At 44.5% G+C, this 16,711-nt stretch overlaps 3 protein-coding genes and 1 long non-coding RNA gene across 5 annotated transcripts in view; 3 read left to right on the top strand and 1 right to left on the bottom strand.

Moving 5' to 3' along the window:
• Positions 1-16,711, bottom strand: part of LOC132206964 (histone H2B-like) — a 200,793-nt gene that overhangs the window by 97,581 nt on the left and 86,501 nt on the right. The window lies entirely within an intron of this gene.
• On the top strand, positions 3,028-3,701 carry LOC132206877 (histone H1-like). Its single transcript, XM_059641985.1, has one exon. The coding sequence runs from the start codon at positions 3,063-3,065 to the stop codon at positions 3,699-3,701; it is 639 nt and encodes a 212-aa protein (XP_059497968.1). The 5' UTR covers positions 3,028-3,062.
• On the top strand, positions 4,617-5,849 carry LOC132207070 (uncharacterized). The gene is made up of 2 exons (XR_009443298.1): positions 4,617-4,774; positions 5,577-5,849. It is a non-coding gene; the product is annotated as an uncharacterized LOC132207070 (long non-coding RNA).
• Positions 12,275-16,186, top strand: LOC132207030 (late histone H2B.L4-like). Its single transcript, XM_059642219.1, has 2 exons — positions 12,275-12,357; positions 15,125-16,186. The coding sequence occupies exon 2, from the start codon at positions 15,205-15,207 to the stop codon at positions 15,580-15,582; it is 378 nt and encodes a 125-aa protein (XP_059498202.1). The 5' UTR covers positions 12,275-12,357; positions 15,125-15,204; the 3' UTR covers positions 15,583-16,186.

Genomic DNA, 16,711 nt, shown 5'->3' with positions numbered 1-16,711 from the left:
TGTTTCTCCTTCGCGGGATGAGCCCGTTTGCACACACTGCTTTGTTTTATTCACGGTTCAATGCAAACTCGCAACTAACAGCGTGAAACAGCAGCCAAACAATGAATTTCCATCAGTGTTTAGAAGACTCAAAGCTACAAGCCTGACCCCCAGCAGCAGCTTCTTGCCGCTGCGTCTCCCTCAGCTGGCCCACACACAGCCCGAGAAAGGCCTCTCTCTCCCCGCCCCCAGGCCGCTCACTCCAAGTTCCGGGACCAGCTCCTGCTCCGCCTCTTACCAACAGCCCACGGTTCTCCCTGAACTGAGCCCGAATCAATGCCGGTCTCGGAGCCCCCTCTGTGTCCCAGACTCACATCTCGATGCGCTGCTGGAAGGAGCCTGCTGTTCCCTCGCTTCCCTGGGCGCTGGTCTCTCCATTGCGGCCTGTTTCAAACAAACCTCTTCTACTCACTGAGTCAATGCCACTCAAAGGCAGGTCAACGGAAAACTTCACGCATGCGCTCCTCTGGTCAGCAACAAGCAGCTTTTTGGGGTTTGGGGATGGCAAGGATCACGCATGCGCTGCTTTCCCCGCTGTGTCCCAGAAACAAACATCAATTGGTTACTTCCCCAATTCCCTTTCCTCCCAGTTTAAGCAAAGCGAATGGAGGCTGTGGGGGGAATGGCATAAAATGTTTCAAACTGGGGCATTGGCCCTTTGTGAAGCTCCAATGGAGCTCTTTCCCGGGTCATGTTAATATCTGCCTCCCCCCGGCTTTCTCACAATCTGGTGGGGAAGCGGAGAAGCTGGCAGCCGTTCGGCCCATTTAATATTCTCTACTATTCAATAAAATCACGCCTGATCTCATGTTAACTGTGATATTTAATTCTGCTGGCCTTCGTCCCATATTGACTCTGTCAAGGTAACACAGAGCGATGGAATAAATGCGACATTATTACGAAGGCAGAATGTAACTGCTGTGGGGTGTCTTGCAGCGCAGAGGTAGTTTCCCTATTTCTGGGTCAGGTGGGCCGTGCTAAAGCCACACCCGGACCAGGGGTGAGTAATAATATCCCTGGGCCCGATGCAAATACCAGTTTGGAATTGATGACTGATTTTATTCTCAGTATGCTGCAGGCAGAAAACTTGTGATGAATGGGTTCCCGCAACGAATGACCCAGCTGTTTTTTCTTGTTTGCGCATTCCTGGGAAGAGGACGTCTCTGCCTTTGTCCAGCATTTATTGCGGGCGCCTAGTTGCCCCCAATTTGAAGTTGGTGCTGAGCCACCTTCTAAAATAGTTCTGGTCCATGTGCTGCCCACATTGCAGTTCGCAGGTAGTTCCAGGGTCTTGATTCAGAGACAGTGAAGGCAAGGGGACGTATTTCCAAGTTAGGATTGTGGGTGATTGGAGGGGAACGTATCAAGGTGGTGTTCCTCCACATCAGCTGCCCAAGCCCTTTTAAATGGATATATTCGTCAGGATGGATGGTGGTCTTTCTACAAAACTGTCATTTTAGATGGCTATTTAACACCGTTTTTGAAATTTGAGAAGAGATTCACTAGTATTTGCAGAGTATGTAAGGCTCGAGTCATATAGAAAGGATGGATAGGTGTTAAGATCCAAAACGTCAGCTTTCCTGTGCCTAAGATGCTGCTTGACCTGCTGTGTTCATTCATTTCCACACCGTGTTTTCATGGATAGGCTGGGACTTTTTTTCACTGGAGAGTAGGATGTTGAGAAGTCACCTTCTCAAAGTTTGTAAAATACTGATGGAGTGAGACAGAGTTAATGGTCGTTGAACTTTGCTTGGGATGGAGGGAATAGAAAACCAGGGCGGACACTTAAATGTTACAGGCGAGAGATTTAAATAAAAAGACACGAGGGGCGTTTTTTAAACATAGAACACGGAAGAATGTGGAATAAACGAGCTGTCGAAATGGCCTACGTGGCTATAATTACATTAAAACGACATTTGGAGAAGTGCATAAACACGACAGTTTTGAAAAGAAATAGGTCAGGGACAGGTAGATGGAACTAATTCAATTTGGTATTATACTCGGCATCTACTGATTGGACTGAAGGGTCTGTATCCTCACTGTATGACTCTGTATGAGAGAAAAAAACAGAGACAGACCATTGCGTTGGATGATCTGCCATTTTCATGGTGAGTGGGAGGAGAGGTTTGAAGGGCTGATGGGTGTTATTTGCCCAGTTGCTATTCTTTACGTTTCTATGAGTGTGATTCCCAGAAACGATGTTGAGTATTGTCACTGCAATTGAAAAAAAAACTGATCTCAGTGATCAATGTAACTTCAAACCAGATGAGTGGTTCTTGCAGCTGAATATGCAGGAGAGCGAATCTCCGGCGCACAGACCTCGGAGAGTTTCACAATGACTGAGGAGAAAAAAACTACAAAAAGTTCCCTGGGTACCGGAGCAAAGGCTAAAAGGGGGAGAAAGTACATCCTCCCGCAGGTACATTTAGAGATATTTCTGGCCTGTGACTGTATGGATGTGAATATTGAGTCAGAGAGACTGTAGGAAAAGGGCGGGCGGGTTATTCACACGTAAATGTGCTTGTGTGTCCGCTCATATCATGATATTTCCGCGTCGCTCTTGTGCAAATCAAAAAGATTTTCATTTCAAATCATCCCCCTGCTCCTCCACTAAACCTTAAAGATAGACTTCAAGGCAATATATTTGTTGATTTCAAGATTTCAGTCTAAAAATGAGGATAATGCCAGCGCTCAGCTCAGAGAGCGCGATCAGTGCAGCAGCAAAATGCGGTAAAATCGACTACGGAGCCGTCAATTCGAGTGAAAACCTTTCAGCCGCAAACCTTCCTGTGTCAGGGTCAGGAACGATCGAGCCTGGCTCTCTGGAGATGCGGAATTGCAGAGGAATTGGAGAGTTTGTGCCGAGAGAGAAACACAGACAGGCAGCAGGAGCAGGGAGCTGAGGGCAGGTTGTCTCCGCGCCGTCCGCTCGCTGCCTTTTAGTTGCTCAGTGCCGCCACCAGCAGCTTCATTGCTGACCCAGTTCAGTTTGACAGAGAGAGATTCAGCGCAGAGTTCCCGACATGAGCGACAGTGCAGCCGCCGAAACGGCTCCTCCAGCCTCCGCCAGCACCAAACCCAAGTCTCCCAAGAAGAAGGCGGCGGCGGCTCCCAGGAAGAAACCAGCCGGTCCCGGGTTGGGCGAGCGGATTGTGAAGATTGTCGGGCAGAACAGCGATCGGAAGGGGACGTCTCTGGTCGCTATAAAGAAGGCGCTGCAGAGAAGCGGGGTCAATGTGGAGAAGCAAAATGCACAGATCAGGATGGCTGCCAAGAGGTGCCTGGCGAAAGGCTCCCTGGTTCTGGTGAAGGGCCAGGGCGTCTCCGGCTCCTTCAAACTCGCAAAGAATCCAGTCAAGGCAAAAGTGGGAAAGAAGGCGAGACCAGCAGCAGCCGCCAAGAAAGCAGCCGTGAAGAAAACAACGGCCAAGAAGGTGGCAGCGAAGAAATCCCCAGCCAAGAAAGCAACAGGCAAGAAAGCGTGCGGCAAGAAGGCAGCAACGCCAAAGAAAGCGGCGAAGAAAGCAGCGCCGAAGAAAAAGACTCCCGTGAAGAAGGTGAAAAAGACCAAGAGCCCCAAGGCCGCAAAGCCGGCCCCGAAATCGAGGAAACCGAAGGCCAAGCCCAAAGCGAAAGTGAACAAGAAAGCAGCAAAGAAATGAAGCATTCGGTGTAACATGTAACAACCTGAATCCAAAGGCTCTTCTCAGAGCCGCCCACATCTCTCAGGAAGGAGCTGAGCCTGGATCGAATGATCCCTGTGATAACATGGTGTAGAGCTGGATGACCATAACAGGCCAAGCAGCATCAGAGGAGCAGGAAAGCTGACGTTTCGGGCCCAGATCCTTCTTCCTGCTTCTCTGGTGCTGCTCGGCTTGCTCTGTCCATCCGACTCTACCCCTTGTTATTTCAGATTGTCCAGCATCTGTAATTCCGTCTGTGTCTCGAATGATGCCTGTCCCGGTTCCGAGTGCAGACACAGCATAAACTTGAATTGATTCGAGTAACTTAAATATCACATTTCCGAGAGCAGAGACTGAGAATGGGGAAAGTATCACATGGGGAGGGTCACTGGAACTGCATCTGGCTATTTCATACCGCGACTTGTAATTCTGCCCAGACACAAATCTTACATAATGCAGTATATGCATCTCATTAACCCTTCTAGGAATGTTAACTTGTTTAATTTTGATGACAGGACCACTGGCGATGTTTTAATGGTGTATTCCTCCCATTTACCTGCGAAAGACATTTCAGGCAGTAATTACAAATTGTGTTCGGAATGCTTACAATCTGGGCGAAATAAACATGTCCCGAAAAAAGGGGATTTTGCAATTAATCGCTTTGAAGAAGTTTAATTCGGCGTGTTTGATAAGATTGATGAACCACGGTTCCACGGCCGGTTGATCAGTTTGCCTGGACTGTCTCAAACTCCGCGCTTCCCTCCTGCCTGTTCCAGACAGATCAGGCAATGATCCCGTGTTCTGTCCGCGCTCTGGGCAAAATCGGTTTGAAACAAATTGATGTTAGCAGCGCAGGGGTGTTCCTTACTCCCAAACCAATGACGCCGGCAACCGACGAGAGAAGCGCATGCGTGAGGCCCACCCGCAGCGCTGCCATTGAGGAGCATTGACTCAGTGAGTGGAAGAGGTTTGTTTGAAACAGGCCGCAATGGAGAGACCAGCGCCCAGGGAAGCGAGGGAACAGCAGGCTCCTTCCAGCAGCGCATCGAGATGTGAGTCTGGGACACAGAGGGGGCTCCGAGACCGGCATTGATTCGGGCTCCGTTCAGGGAGAACCGGGGGCTGTTGTTACGATGCGGAGCGGAGCAGGAACTGATCCCGGAACTTGGAGTGAGCGGCCTGTGGGTGGGGAGAGAGAGGCCTTTCTCGGGCTGTGTGTGGGCCTGCTGAGGGAGACACAACGGCAAGAAGTTGCTGGGGGGTTAGTCTTGTGGCTTTCATCCTCTAAACTGGGATGGAAATGCATTGTTTGGTGTTTCACGCTGTTAGCTGCCAGTTGTGGGGGGTTCCTGTGAAGGACGTAGATTGGAGTTAACAGATTATACGTCTCGGGGGGAGGTGGGAAATCACACTTGAAATCGCGGCTCCTGTTCTTTTCAACAGTCAGTGTGTTGGGATCTGGTAACACGAGCTGTGTCAACAGTGTAGCATCTTCAGGTCGCACCTTAGATGGAGCTGTGCAATTATTGCTCAGTTTCTGTATCTCACTCCGTTGGTATTGAATTACATATTTTAAAATTCCTCAGACAAGGAGCAGCTCGATGTAAGAATGGAATCAGACTTGTGTTTGAATTGATTCCTTTAAAGAAAAGACTGTGTCAAGAGAATTCTATGTTGTGGTCCATCAGGACTACTTAAAATCATTAAGCTTTTGGAGTTCTGTTGCTTTGGGAGGTCAAGTTCAAGAAATGAAACGCCCTAATGACTGTTCACTGAATATATGTTAGTCTGATTGATATTGTCAAATTTGGCTGATGTTGATTTACAGGAGATAACTCTTCTGTCTTCCTCCAGGCAAATTCTCAAAGAAACAACATTTCCTTGTTAGAAAGCCAAGTGTGAGCAGTTGCTTCTAACTAACACCAGGCATGTTCCTGCAATCAGAATGGAGAACATCTTTTCCACAGTCAGAGTGGATTGGATCAGACTTGTATTGAGCTCAATTTCCAGAGACTTGTCTGAGGAAAGGCAAGTTTTTTTTGTTTTTCATTGTCAATTGGAACTAGCATGATGTGAATTAATATCATTTGTAGCCCATGAACATTTAAATCATGTTTGAAAGGTTAACATCTGACTCCTTGTTGAAAGTACTGAAAACAGGAACTGGATCAAGTTTGCATTTAGAAAAGGTATTTTATAATATCTCAAACCGGATAGAGAGAGTGTCCTCCTACCACCCCTTTGATCATGACCCTGCCCCGATCGCCAAAACATCATCATCTCACAGACCATCCACAACCTCAGCACCTCAGGCACTCTCCCGCCAACAGCCTCTGACCTCATCTTTCCCCAACGCCATATTAACTGTTTCTGCATCAATCTCAAAATCCACAAACCCAACTGCCCCTGTTGACCCGTTTCCTCTGTGACCCTGTCCCACCGAACTCATCTCCAATTATCTCAACTCCATTTTCTCTCGCTCTCCCTGCCCCTGCCCCTGGACCAGGAACTCCCCACCTAAATCTGTGACACCACCAACATCATCTCCTTCAAATCCTCCCACTTTCTGCAGTCAAAGTGGGTGGCCATGGGTACCCGCGTGGGCCCAAGCTATTCCTGCCTCTTGTAGGATTCATGGACCAGCCCCTCTTCTGCAGCTGTACTGGCCCCATCCCCACCTCTTCCTCCGTTATTTTGATGACTGTATCGGTGCCACCTCGTGCTCCCACAAGGAACTCACAGTTCATCCACTTTACTGACACCTTCCACCCCAAGTTTAACTTCACCTGAACCATCTTAAATACATCTCTCTCCTTCCTGGACCACTCCGTTTGCATTTCTGGCAACCACCTGGAAACTGGTAACTAATTCAATCCGACCGATTCCCACAGCTACCTAGAATACACTTCCCCTCCCCTCCCCTACCTGGCTGCAAGAATGCCATCCCCCATTCCCAATTCCTTCCTCTGTGTCATCTGCTCCTGAGATGAGGCATTCCACTCCAGGCCATTGCAGATGTCCTTGTTTTTCAAGGACTGCCAAATTCCCCTCCTCAGTGGCTGAATATGCCCTTGACCTCATCGCTCTCATTTCTGCAACTTGTCCCTTGCACCCCCTCTCCACAATAACAACAAAGTCAGAATCTCCTTTGTCATCACGTATCACTCCATCAAACTCCGGGTTCAATGCATCTTCCTCTGCCACCTTCAATCTCACCCCAATCCCAAGGACATTTTCCCAACCCCACCCTTATATGCCTTCCAGAGGGACTGCTCTCTCTGACTCCCTTGTCCGCTCCACGCTCCACACTAGCCCCACCGCCCCTGTCACATTTCACTGGAACCACAGGAAGTGCTACACCTGCCCCGACATCTCTCCCCTTGTCCCAAGAAAACCTTCCATGTTAAACAGATGTTCATCTGTATGTCCGCTAATACATTTTGTTGTGTCCACTGTTCCTGATGTGGCCCCCTCTACATTGGGGAAACCAAGCGGAGGCTTGGAAACCACTTTGTTGAACACCTACGCTCACATCGTGACAAACGACTGCACCTCCCCAGTCATGACCCACTTCAACACCCCCTCCCACCCCTTGGACAACATATCCATCCTAGGCCGCCTCCAGTGCCACAACGTTGCCTCCGGAAGGCTGCACGATCTGCAGCTCATATTTCACTTGGGAGCCCTGCAGCACAATGTTCTCAACGTGGGCTTCAAAATCTCTCTACACCAAACTCATCCAGCACATCCCTGCCTCCTTGACCTGTCCATCTTTTCTCCGACCAATCTGCTTCTCCCACCTCACTGATCAACCCCCACCGGCACTTCGTCCTCCTAAACTTATCCCTGCCTCCTTGACCTGTCAGCCTTCCCTCAACCCATATCCGAACTCCCTCCCTACACTTACCGTTACTGGCTCCAGCCCTGCCTCCTTGACTGGCCATCTTCTCTCCACCTATCTGGTCCTTTATCCACCTTTCGTCATCATCTCCTCACTTCTCTCTATTCATTGCAGAGTCCCTTTCTCTTCCCCCATTTCTGACAAAAGGGTCCAGTCCAGAAATGTCAGCTCTCCTGCTCCTCTGCTGCCTGACCTGCTGTGTTCATCCAGCTCTACACCATGTTACCCCCTCAAAGAAAAACATCATGTTACATAGTTTGAACAACCATGTCTGACAAGTAGCAAATCACTACTGAGCACGTGCAGACACATAGACAAAGCTGCTGACTGAGTCCCAGATATGCTCATTGTATCAACACATAACATACAAAGACTGGGTATACATTGTTGTCATACACACTGCAGGTAACAGAAGCAAATACATAAGAAATGTTTAGAGCTCTTTTTTTAAGAAAAGCAAGAGAGTCTACCAGACAGAAAAAAATACCTTTCAGCCCATCGGGGCAATAGTAGACAAAAACAAGCACCTGACAATTCTGATCCCATTCAGCCAGCATTCCATTTCAATAAGTGTGTCATGGCAGTATACAATTTGCCAACCCCAACCTTATCACAACGTGATTCTCAACGTGTTCACCTTCAGGAATAGAAACTATATTTTCCATCTGTCTTGCAAAGCTTCTTTTTTTTTGGGCGGGAGGAAGCATTGAAGTGAATTTGGCAACTAAGTTAAACAGTTGTTTACAGTGTCACTTACTCCTCCGAATGAAATATCGCAGAAGTGAGCAGGAAAACAGAATGCTGTTTCTACACATGAATGATGTAATCACCATTTAAAGCAATGAAGAATGATCCATTTAACTAAATCTTGTAATTGTCAAATTTTTACTTTTTTCACAAAGAGTTCGACCATGTTCAATAAGTTTAAATCTTCTCCACTGTAAGACAGAAAATACAAGTCCTTTTTCTTTCTTCATCCCCACCACAGTGCATTGTAAGAGTATTGCTAATGCCATGTGCCATCACACAACAGAGCAGGGTTCTGTAATATCCGTGGTAGTATAATTAAGTGAATTAGCCGATCCCCTTCCCTGTAGAAGGAACCTCGTGGTCATTCAGCTGAATACAGTTGATTTGTTCATTGCCTTTTTCCTTTAGACTCAAAGAAAGGAATGCCACATCAATCTATTCCTTCAGCATTATTCACAAAATTATGTTACTGTGCACTCAGAAAAGCTGATGCCATCTTGAAGAACAGCCCTTGATATAATTTCTGTCGGTTAGACTCTGCACTTTTGGAGTTACAATACCTTTTGCTTTTACATTACACAACCCATTGCACAAAACAAATGCATGGAGCAATAACTGACAGGTACAGGCTGATAACTGCACTCCTACGTTCTTAAAGCAGAAACTGACAGGCTTGGGTTGATAACTAAACTCAGAGATTCACAAAGCAGCAGCTGACATGTACAGATTGATAACTGTACTTTGATATTCACAGAGCAGAAACAGACAGCGAAAGATTGACATCTGTACTCTTATTCATGTGGTGGAAAAATTATATGTACAGATTTCTAGCTCCACTCATTGATACATACAGTAGAAACTGACAAGGATAAATTATTTATATTTCTATACCAGGACTGGCAAATCCCAATTGTTAAGCACATTCACAGAACACTCACTGGCTGATAGGGCATTTATCAATCTTTCCCGGAAATAGTCATGTAACAGAGACTACCAGTTACAGATTTATAACTGCACACTCAGACACACAGAGCGGAAACTGACAGGGACTGACCGGTAAATGGACTCAGACATTCACATGGCATTTACTGACAGAACTTTTGATTACAAATCTATCATATCTACACAGCAAAAACTGACAGAAACAGATTAATAATAAAACTCCCAGTTTTGCATTAGTTATCAAACTGTACCTGTCAGTTTAAACAATCAGATATTTTCACAGCAGAATCTGACAATAACTGATCGATTACTCAACTCAGATTGACAAGCAAATACAAACAGGTATAGACGTGACAACTACACTCATGCATTGACCACCAGCAACTGATGTGTAGGTGCACAACTACACTCATTCACATGGCAGTAACAGAGAGCTACAGCTTAATAACTACAGTCACCCACCTGCATTACAGTAACTGTCAGGGGCAGGTTGATAACACTCACACATTGATGTGACAGAAACTGACATGTACTGATAATAACTAAACCCATCTATGGATACAGCAGAAACTGACAGAGACTGATAATTGCACTTCCATTATCATTGCAGAAACTGAGATTTATAACTGCACCCTCTCATTCACATGACAAAAACTGAGTGTACAGATTTGATAACCATAGCCACACATTTGTATTGCAATATGTGACAAGGATGGGATAATCCTTCCTGCAAAATGTTACAAGAAAGCAAGAGAACAATGTTATTTGTTCAAATTATCAACATAGCTTCCCGCAAAATCCCGATATCCTGAAAATCTACAATAATCTGATTAGGTCCTGCCAATTTAGCCACCTTTTGGGTTTTTTTGTCCCTGACTCTAACACCACCTGTTAGGTCATGTGGACTGTTTTCAAGACATCCATATTTATTTCCCCAAGTTCCCGAGCCTCCACAAGGACAGAATGATAACTAAACTCATGTTCACGTAAAAGAAACATGGGGAGAGAATGCTAATTACTCACATTCACAAAGTTGAAACTGACAAGTGCAGATGAATAACTGCGCTCAGATTTGCAGAGCAGACGTTGATGGTGTCAGCACGATATCTGCTCTCGATACTTTGAGAGCAGAATGTGACGGTGTATGTTCATAACAGAACTCTTACTTTCACCTTGCAGAAACTGACAGGTATTGATTATCTGCACTCAGATTGACAAAGCAAAAACTGACAGGAACAATTTGATAAATACACTCTTAGCAGAAACTGACAGATCAGTTCTCTCATGGTGACTTTGTAAAGCAAGAAAAATTGGTAACTGCCATTATATACGGCATTGCAGAAATTGACAGATACAGGATGATAACTTTTAACACGTTAACAAAACAGTGACTGGAAGAGACAGATTGATAACTGCATTCTGACATTTTTTTTGTTTTGAAAATATATTGATGGGATGTGTGTGTTATGGACTATCCTTAATTGTGCACAGAAGGCAGTTCAGTGCCAACCACATTGCTGTGGGTCTGGGATCACATGTAGGCCAGACGAGGGAAGGATGGGAGACTTGGTTCCCAAAAGGCTGTGAGAGGACCAGATTTATTTTTGTGGAGAATTGTCACTCAACTTTTTTCTTAGTTTATTGTTGAATTTTAATTCAATAATCTGCTATGATGGGACTTGAACTGCGGTCGCAGAATAATATCTAGCTCTGGAATAATAGTCCAACGACAATGCTAGTAGACTATTACCTTTTCTCCTCACATTCACAGAGTTGAACCTGACAGTTATGGATTGGTAACTACACTCTCAAATTCACTGAGCTAAACGTGACAGAATAGATTGGTGACCGCACCCTCATAAACAGAGGATGCTGACAGGAGCGGATTGATAACTGTATGCACAAATACACATTGCAAAATTTGGCACAGACAAATTGATAGATGCACTCCCACATTAGAAACCGGAAACTGATGGACGGAAGGTAATAACAAATTAATTAATAATTCACAGCAGAAACTTACCGGTATAATCCTGATAATTACACAAGAATATTCACTGGGGAGACACTGACAAGGTTCAGATTGATAATGACAATCATATTCACACAACAGAAATTGATTGGTGTGCACTGAAAAGCACACTCACATAATTACAGAACAGAAACTGACAATCACAGATGGATAACTACATTTTCATATGCACATGTCTGAAAATGACTGTTACGATTCAATGAATATGGTTGCATTTTTACAAGCAGAAACATTGAGGGTTACGTTAACAACTGCACCCACACATTCAAAGCTCGGAACTGACAGGTAAACATGAAAAACCAAGCTCGTGTTGACATAGCAGAAACTGAGAAGCACAGTCTGAATCCTACTGTCTTCCATTCAGATAGCAGAAAACGACTGGCACAGATGGATAAGTATACTCACATTGCAGACACTGACACGAACATTCCCACAACACAAACAATCAGGTAAAGACTTACAATGGCATTCTCATATTTACAAAGGGGGAAAAAAAATCACAGTCAAGTCCAATTTGATAACTTCTCAAATAAACACAGGGCAGAATCTCACAGGTCTCCGTCAGTCTCTGCTGTGTGAATACATAAGTAATCTAACAAAGGCTCACTAATGTGTGAGACATGAATAGATCAACAAATAAACTCATATCTACAGACCCACTCACATTGTGTAGTCCATTCATGGATCTGGACACTTAGTTTGTTTCTGGACTTCACTCAATTGGTATGGAATTAACAAAAAGAAAAATCACAAGACAAAGAAGCAGCTCAGAGCAAGAGTGGAATCAAACACCTAAATTATGTCCAGATTCCTGGCTTGAAATTAAATATTGTAATGATTATTAACTGAATATTGCATTGATCAATGAAATATTATTAAACTTGGCTGATGATGATTTACAGGAGAGTTCTCTTCTGTCTTCCTCCAGGCAAATACTTGAGGGACTAAGAGAAAGTAATATTCCCTCGGTACAAAGCCAAGTGTGACCAGCTGCTTCTAACAAACAGAAGGTATGTTACCGCTGTTAGAGCAGAGAGCATCTTCTCCACAGTCACAGAGTAGATTGAGTCAGACACACATTGAGGACAATTTCCAGTGAGATTTGTTCAAACAGCACAAAGGAAATACAAGTTTATTGTTTTTTTTTCCACCATTCACAATGCACACCTGCCCAGTTGGAACAGATTTCAGCATTTAAAGTGTTTTGCAAGATCTGCAGCTCAGATAGTTGATAATGTTAACTTGCTTGTTGAGCTGGCTTGCTTTTCTTCATACAAGTCATTGCCATGCTTGGTGGCATCATCAGTGGAGCCTCCAATGACTCAATGTTATTCCACTCCCCATGGAATTTATACTGTATGGTCCATTATGGTGAGTACTGTCACTTCTGGTTTTGATCTGTCTGAGTTTTCATATATGGGATCCGATTCTATAATCTTGTTGATTGAAGTATGCATGGAAAACCATGCCTCTCGGAATTCCTGCGTCTGTGTTTGGCTTGGGCTACCATGGTTACTTTGTCACATGTTAACCTGATGGCCTTTATTGTCTGAATATGTGATACATTCAGACAACCAAGGCCATCAGTTAAAATAGGACAAAGTAACCGTATTAAAAACAAAGAACTGTGGATGCTGTAAATCAGGAACAAAAGACAACCTTGCTGGAAAAGCTCTGCAGCTCAGCAGTAACTGGTTCTGAGGAAAGGTTACTGGACCCGAAAGGCTAAGTCTCTGTTTTTCCCTTCACCGATGCTGCCTGACCTGCTGAGCTTTTCCAGCACCTTTTTGTTTTTGTTGGATAAAGTAACCATAGCAGCCTAAGCCAAACATGTACAGGAATTCCTAGAGACATTGTTCTCCACACAAACATAGAATTGGACCACATGTATAAACCTGTATAGATCAAATCTTTCATGACAGTATTCAGCATAACAGGCCTGACAGTGTAAATTCCTAGCAGAGGAGAATAATGTTGCATCATCAGAGGCTCTACTGATGATGACACCTCGCACGCTGGCAAAACGTCTGAACAAAAACAAGCCAGCTCGTCAATAACGTCACATTTCTGCATTCATAGCCCTTTGACATTTACACCATTTTTGACGATGGATAGACTGAATACTCGTCCAAAATATACACTTAAACTGAATCTAATCTGCATTAGATCACTCTAATAACAGCTACCACATAATAAATTGCATCCTCACAGAGAATATTACTGGCTGCCAAAGTTCAGCCACGTTGACAGATAGAAACTGACAAGCGTGCGTTGATATGTCTGCTTAATCATTCACCCTGTAGAAACAGGCAAAAACAGATTGATGACATTCACATATTGACATACGTTTTGCAAAAACCATTCTTAACTTAACATTATAAAAACCTATGTACAAATTAATATCTATGCTCATGTATCAAACTACACGTACCCAAATGATAACTACACTTACATATCCACATCGTAGCAACAGGGAAGAACGGATTGTTGATAACACTCCAGTTTCACAGCATAACTTCACAGGTCCAATTTTATAAATGCATTTAAATATCCACAGACTTAAAAAAAAACTGTTAGGTGCAGTGTGATAACTACACTCCAGTTTTCACACGCAGATTCTCACAGGGACATATTGATTACTAACTTCAAGTATCCATGAAGCAGAAACTGACAGGAACAGCTTGGTAATAACGCTCCCAATGTCATCCAGCTTGAACTGACAGGTACACTTTGATAAGTACATGCATATCAACAGTGCAGTATCTGACACCTATGTATTGGTCACTGCACACATACACACTCTCTCACACACACTCACTGAGCAGAAAATGAGAAATATAAATGGATGACTAAACAGACAAATTGACATTGCAGAAATTGACAGGCTAGATGGATAACTACACTCATATCTTGCAGCAGAAACTGACAGTGACACTGATTGAAGAGCCTCAGTGGGAGAGAGAGTAAAATGTGTCTAATCAATAGAAAGCAAAAGGCACTGGTCAAAGTACATCAGTGCTCGTCTGTGACCGAGGTAATCCGAGTAAAACTGATACCGAGACACGCTGGCAGGTGTCTGAGGAATGTATGAATAGTTTGGGTCTAGACATATTGGAGATTTGAAGAAGGACGTCAAACCTTTCGAGGAAACAACAAGTAAAGGGTCTTGACAGAACAGATGCTGGTATAAAGTTCTTAACAAGAAACACAAGCAAGAGAGAACATTCCCGAAGTCCCATGCTCATCAAGTTACGTCATTTCCAGGAGTGAAACACACCACTGTCTGATTTCAGTGCATTTTGTCACTGGCAATTAACGTGATGACATTTTTAAACAGAGGAGAAAAGAAAAACATTATCAAAGATGCAGAAAAAATCGCGATTAGGATCTCACTATTTAGAGAAAGTTCGGAGTTTGATCCGTGTACAAAATTTCTGTTTGCGTTTGAAATTTCACTGCAGTTCCTGGCAGATCCACGATAACAAAGTGTGGAGCTGGATGAACGCAACAGGCCAAGCAGCATCTCAGGAGCGCAAAAGCTGACCGAGACCCTTAGGTCTAGATCCGAAACATCGGCTTTTGCGCTCCTGAGATGCTGCTTGGCGAGCTGTGTTCATCCTGCTCCACACTTGTCTCGGATTCTCCAGCATCTGCAGCTCCCATTATCTCTGGCAGATCCACGTTGTGTCCCGCACTAACCAATCACAGAGAAGTAGATTTGTCTGAAACTCTTAATCGAACCAATCAGTAACAAGGCTTTCCCCCATCCCTCATTAGCATTGCTGACGCAATCAGGCTACAAAAGGCGAGCCCCGAGCCCGCTTTCCCTTATTCTGTGTCTGACAGTGAGCGCAGCGATGGTGGAGGAGAAGAAAGGACAAGTTGCCAAGAAGGGCGCGAAGAAAGTGGTGAAGAGGGCGCCAGCGAAAGGCGGTAAGAAACGGAGAAGATGTAGGAAAGAAAGTTACTGCATCTACATCTACAAAGTGATGAAGCAGGTTCACCCCGACACCGGCATCTCTTCCAAGGCGATGAGCATCATGAACTCGTTCGTCAGCGATATTTTCGAGCGTATCGCGGGGGAGGCTTCCCGCCTGGCCCATTACAACAAGCGCAGCACCATCAGCTCCCGGGAGATCCAGACCGCGGTGCGGCTGCTGCTGCCCGGGGAGCTGGCCAAGCACGCCGTGTCGGAGGGTACAAAGGCGGTGACCAAGTACACCAGCTCCAAGTGAGACCCCACATTGTGCAGAGAAAAACACATCCAAAACCCAACGGCTCTTTTCAGAGCCACCCACAATTTCAATGAAGCAGTTGAACCATTTTTCGTTTGTAAATGATTCTCGGTATCTATAATTAATGTCCCTAATCTTTATCTTTGTTTACACAAACGTTCTAAAAATTAATGTGCTGGTCCCTGTCCCTTTCTCCGTTACTTTCGGTTGCCTTCCTACCCAGTCTCTCCTCCCTCCCTGCACAGATGCATATTTATCGTCACTCAGTCATTTTTTCCAGCACCTACTTTATGTTCCAGTTATTATTTACCCCATGATCAGGAATTTCACCCCCTGGAAAGAAAACTAACTGCTCGAGTCCCACGAACATATTTTGCAGAATACTTGTCATTGAGGATTTCAGCTGTGGGTGAGAGGCTTTCAAAATGAACTGAGATAAAGCCCGAGCCAGGATTGCAGTCGCAAGTGTGAAACTGTGTTCAAGGACAATATGGGAGGGCAACTTCAAACTATTGTTTCAAGTTTTAACCCGCTCACCCGGAAGAAAAACGTTGTGTACGTTTTTATAAATACATCAATGTTAAAGTGAATTAAATTCAAAGAAAAATTAAACTGTTCATTCCTCTTTGTGAAACTCCCCCCACCCCACCACATATCCTACATGTTGGTTTTTTTTTTCAAATTTGTCCCAATAGGGTATGAACGCTGGATTTCACCCGCGAAAAATTATGATCTCTTATTTGAGTCCCATTAGTAGAAATGTCGTGCGATTCCTTTTTCAATTTCCAAATCTGTCAGGGAATTTATCCGATTTTTTTTCAGTTTGCAGTGTGTGGGGCTTTCTGCTGTCGGTGAGAGGCTTTCAAAATGAACCGAGACCGTCCGGAAAGACTGATCCAGCCCAATAAGTGAGGGCTATTTTACAATGTTTTCGGAAAACGGTGTTGCTTAGGGAGTGGCAGAGAGAGATTATGTGAAGTGAACATTTTTAACTGAAAGGAAATTAAATCGTGGCCATTAATGCAAAAATACTTGTAAAACCTCTTCCTCGTATTGCCCATGTTGGCGGGCTTTTTAAATCGCAAAGAAAACGGTTGAATATTGGCGCCGGTATTTTTCTACGGTTTCC

Source organism: Stegostoma tigrinum, chromosome 44 (assembly GCF_030684315.1).
Source record: "Stegostoma tigrinum isolate sSteTig4 chromosome 44, sSteTig4.hap1, whole genome shotgun sequence".
NCBI lineage: Eukaryota > Metazoa > Chordata > Chondrichthyes > Orectolobiformes > Stegostomatidae > Stegostoma > Stegostoma tigrinum.
Note: the sequence above shows the minus strand (reverse complement) of the source record. Positions and strands in the feature narration are given on the sequence as shown.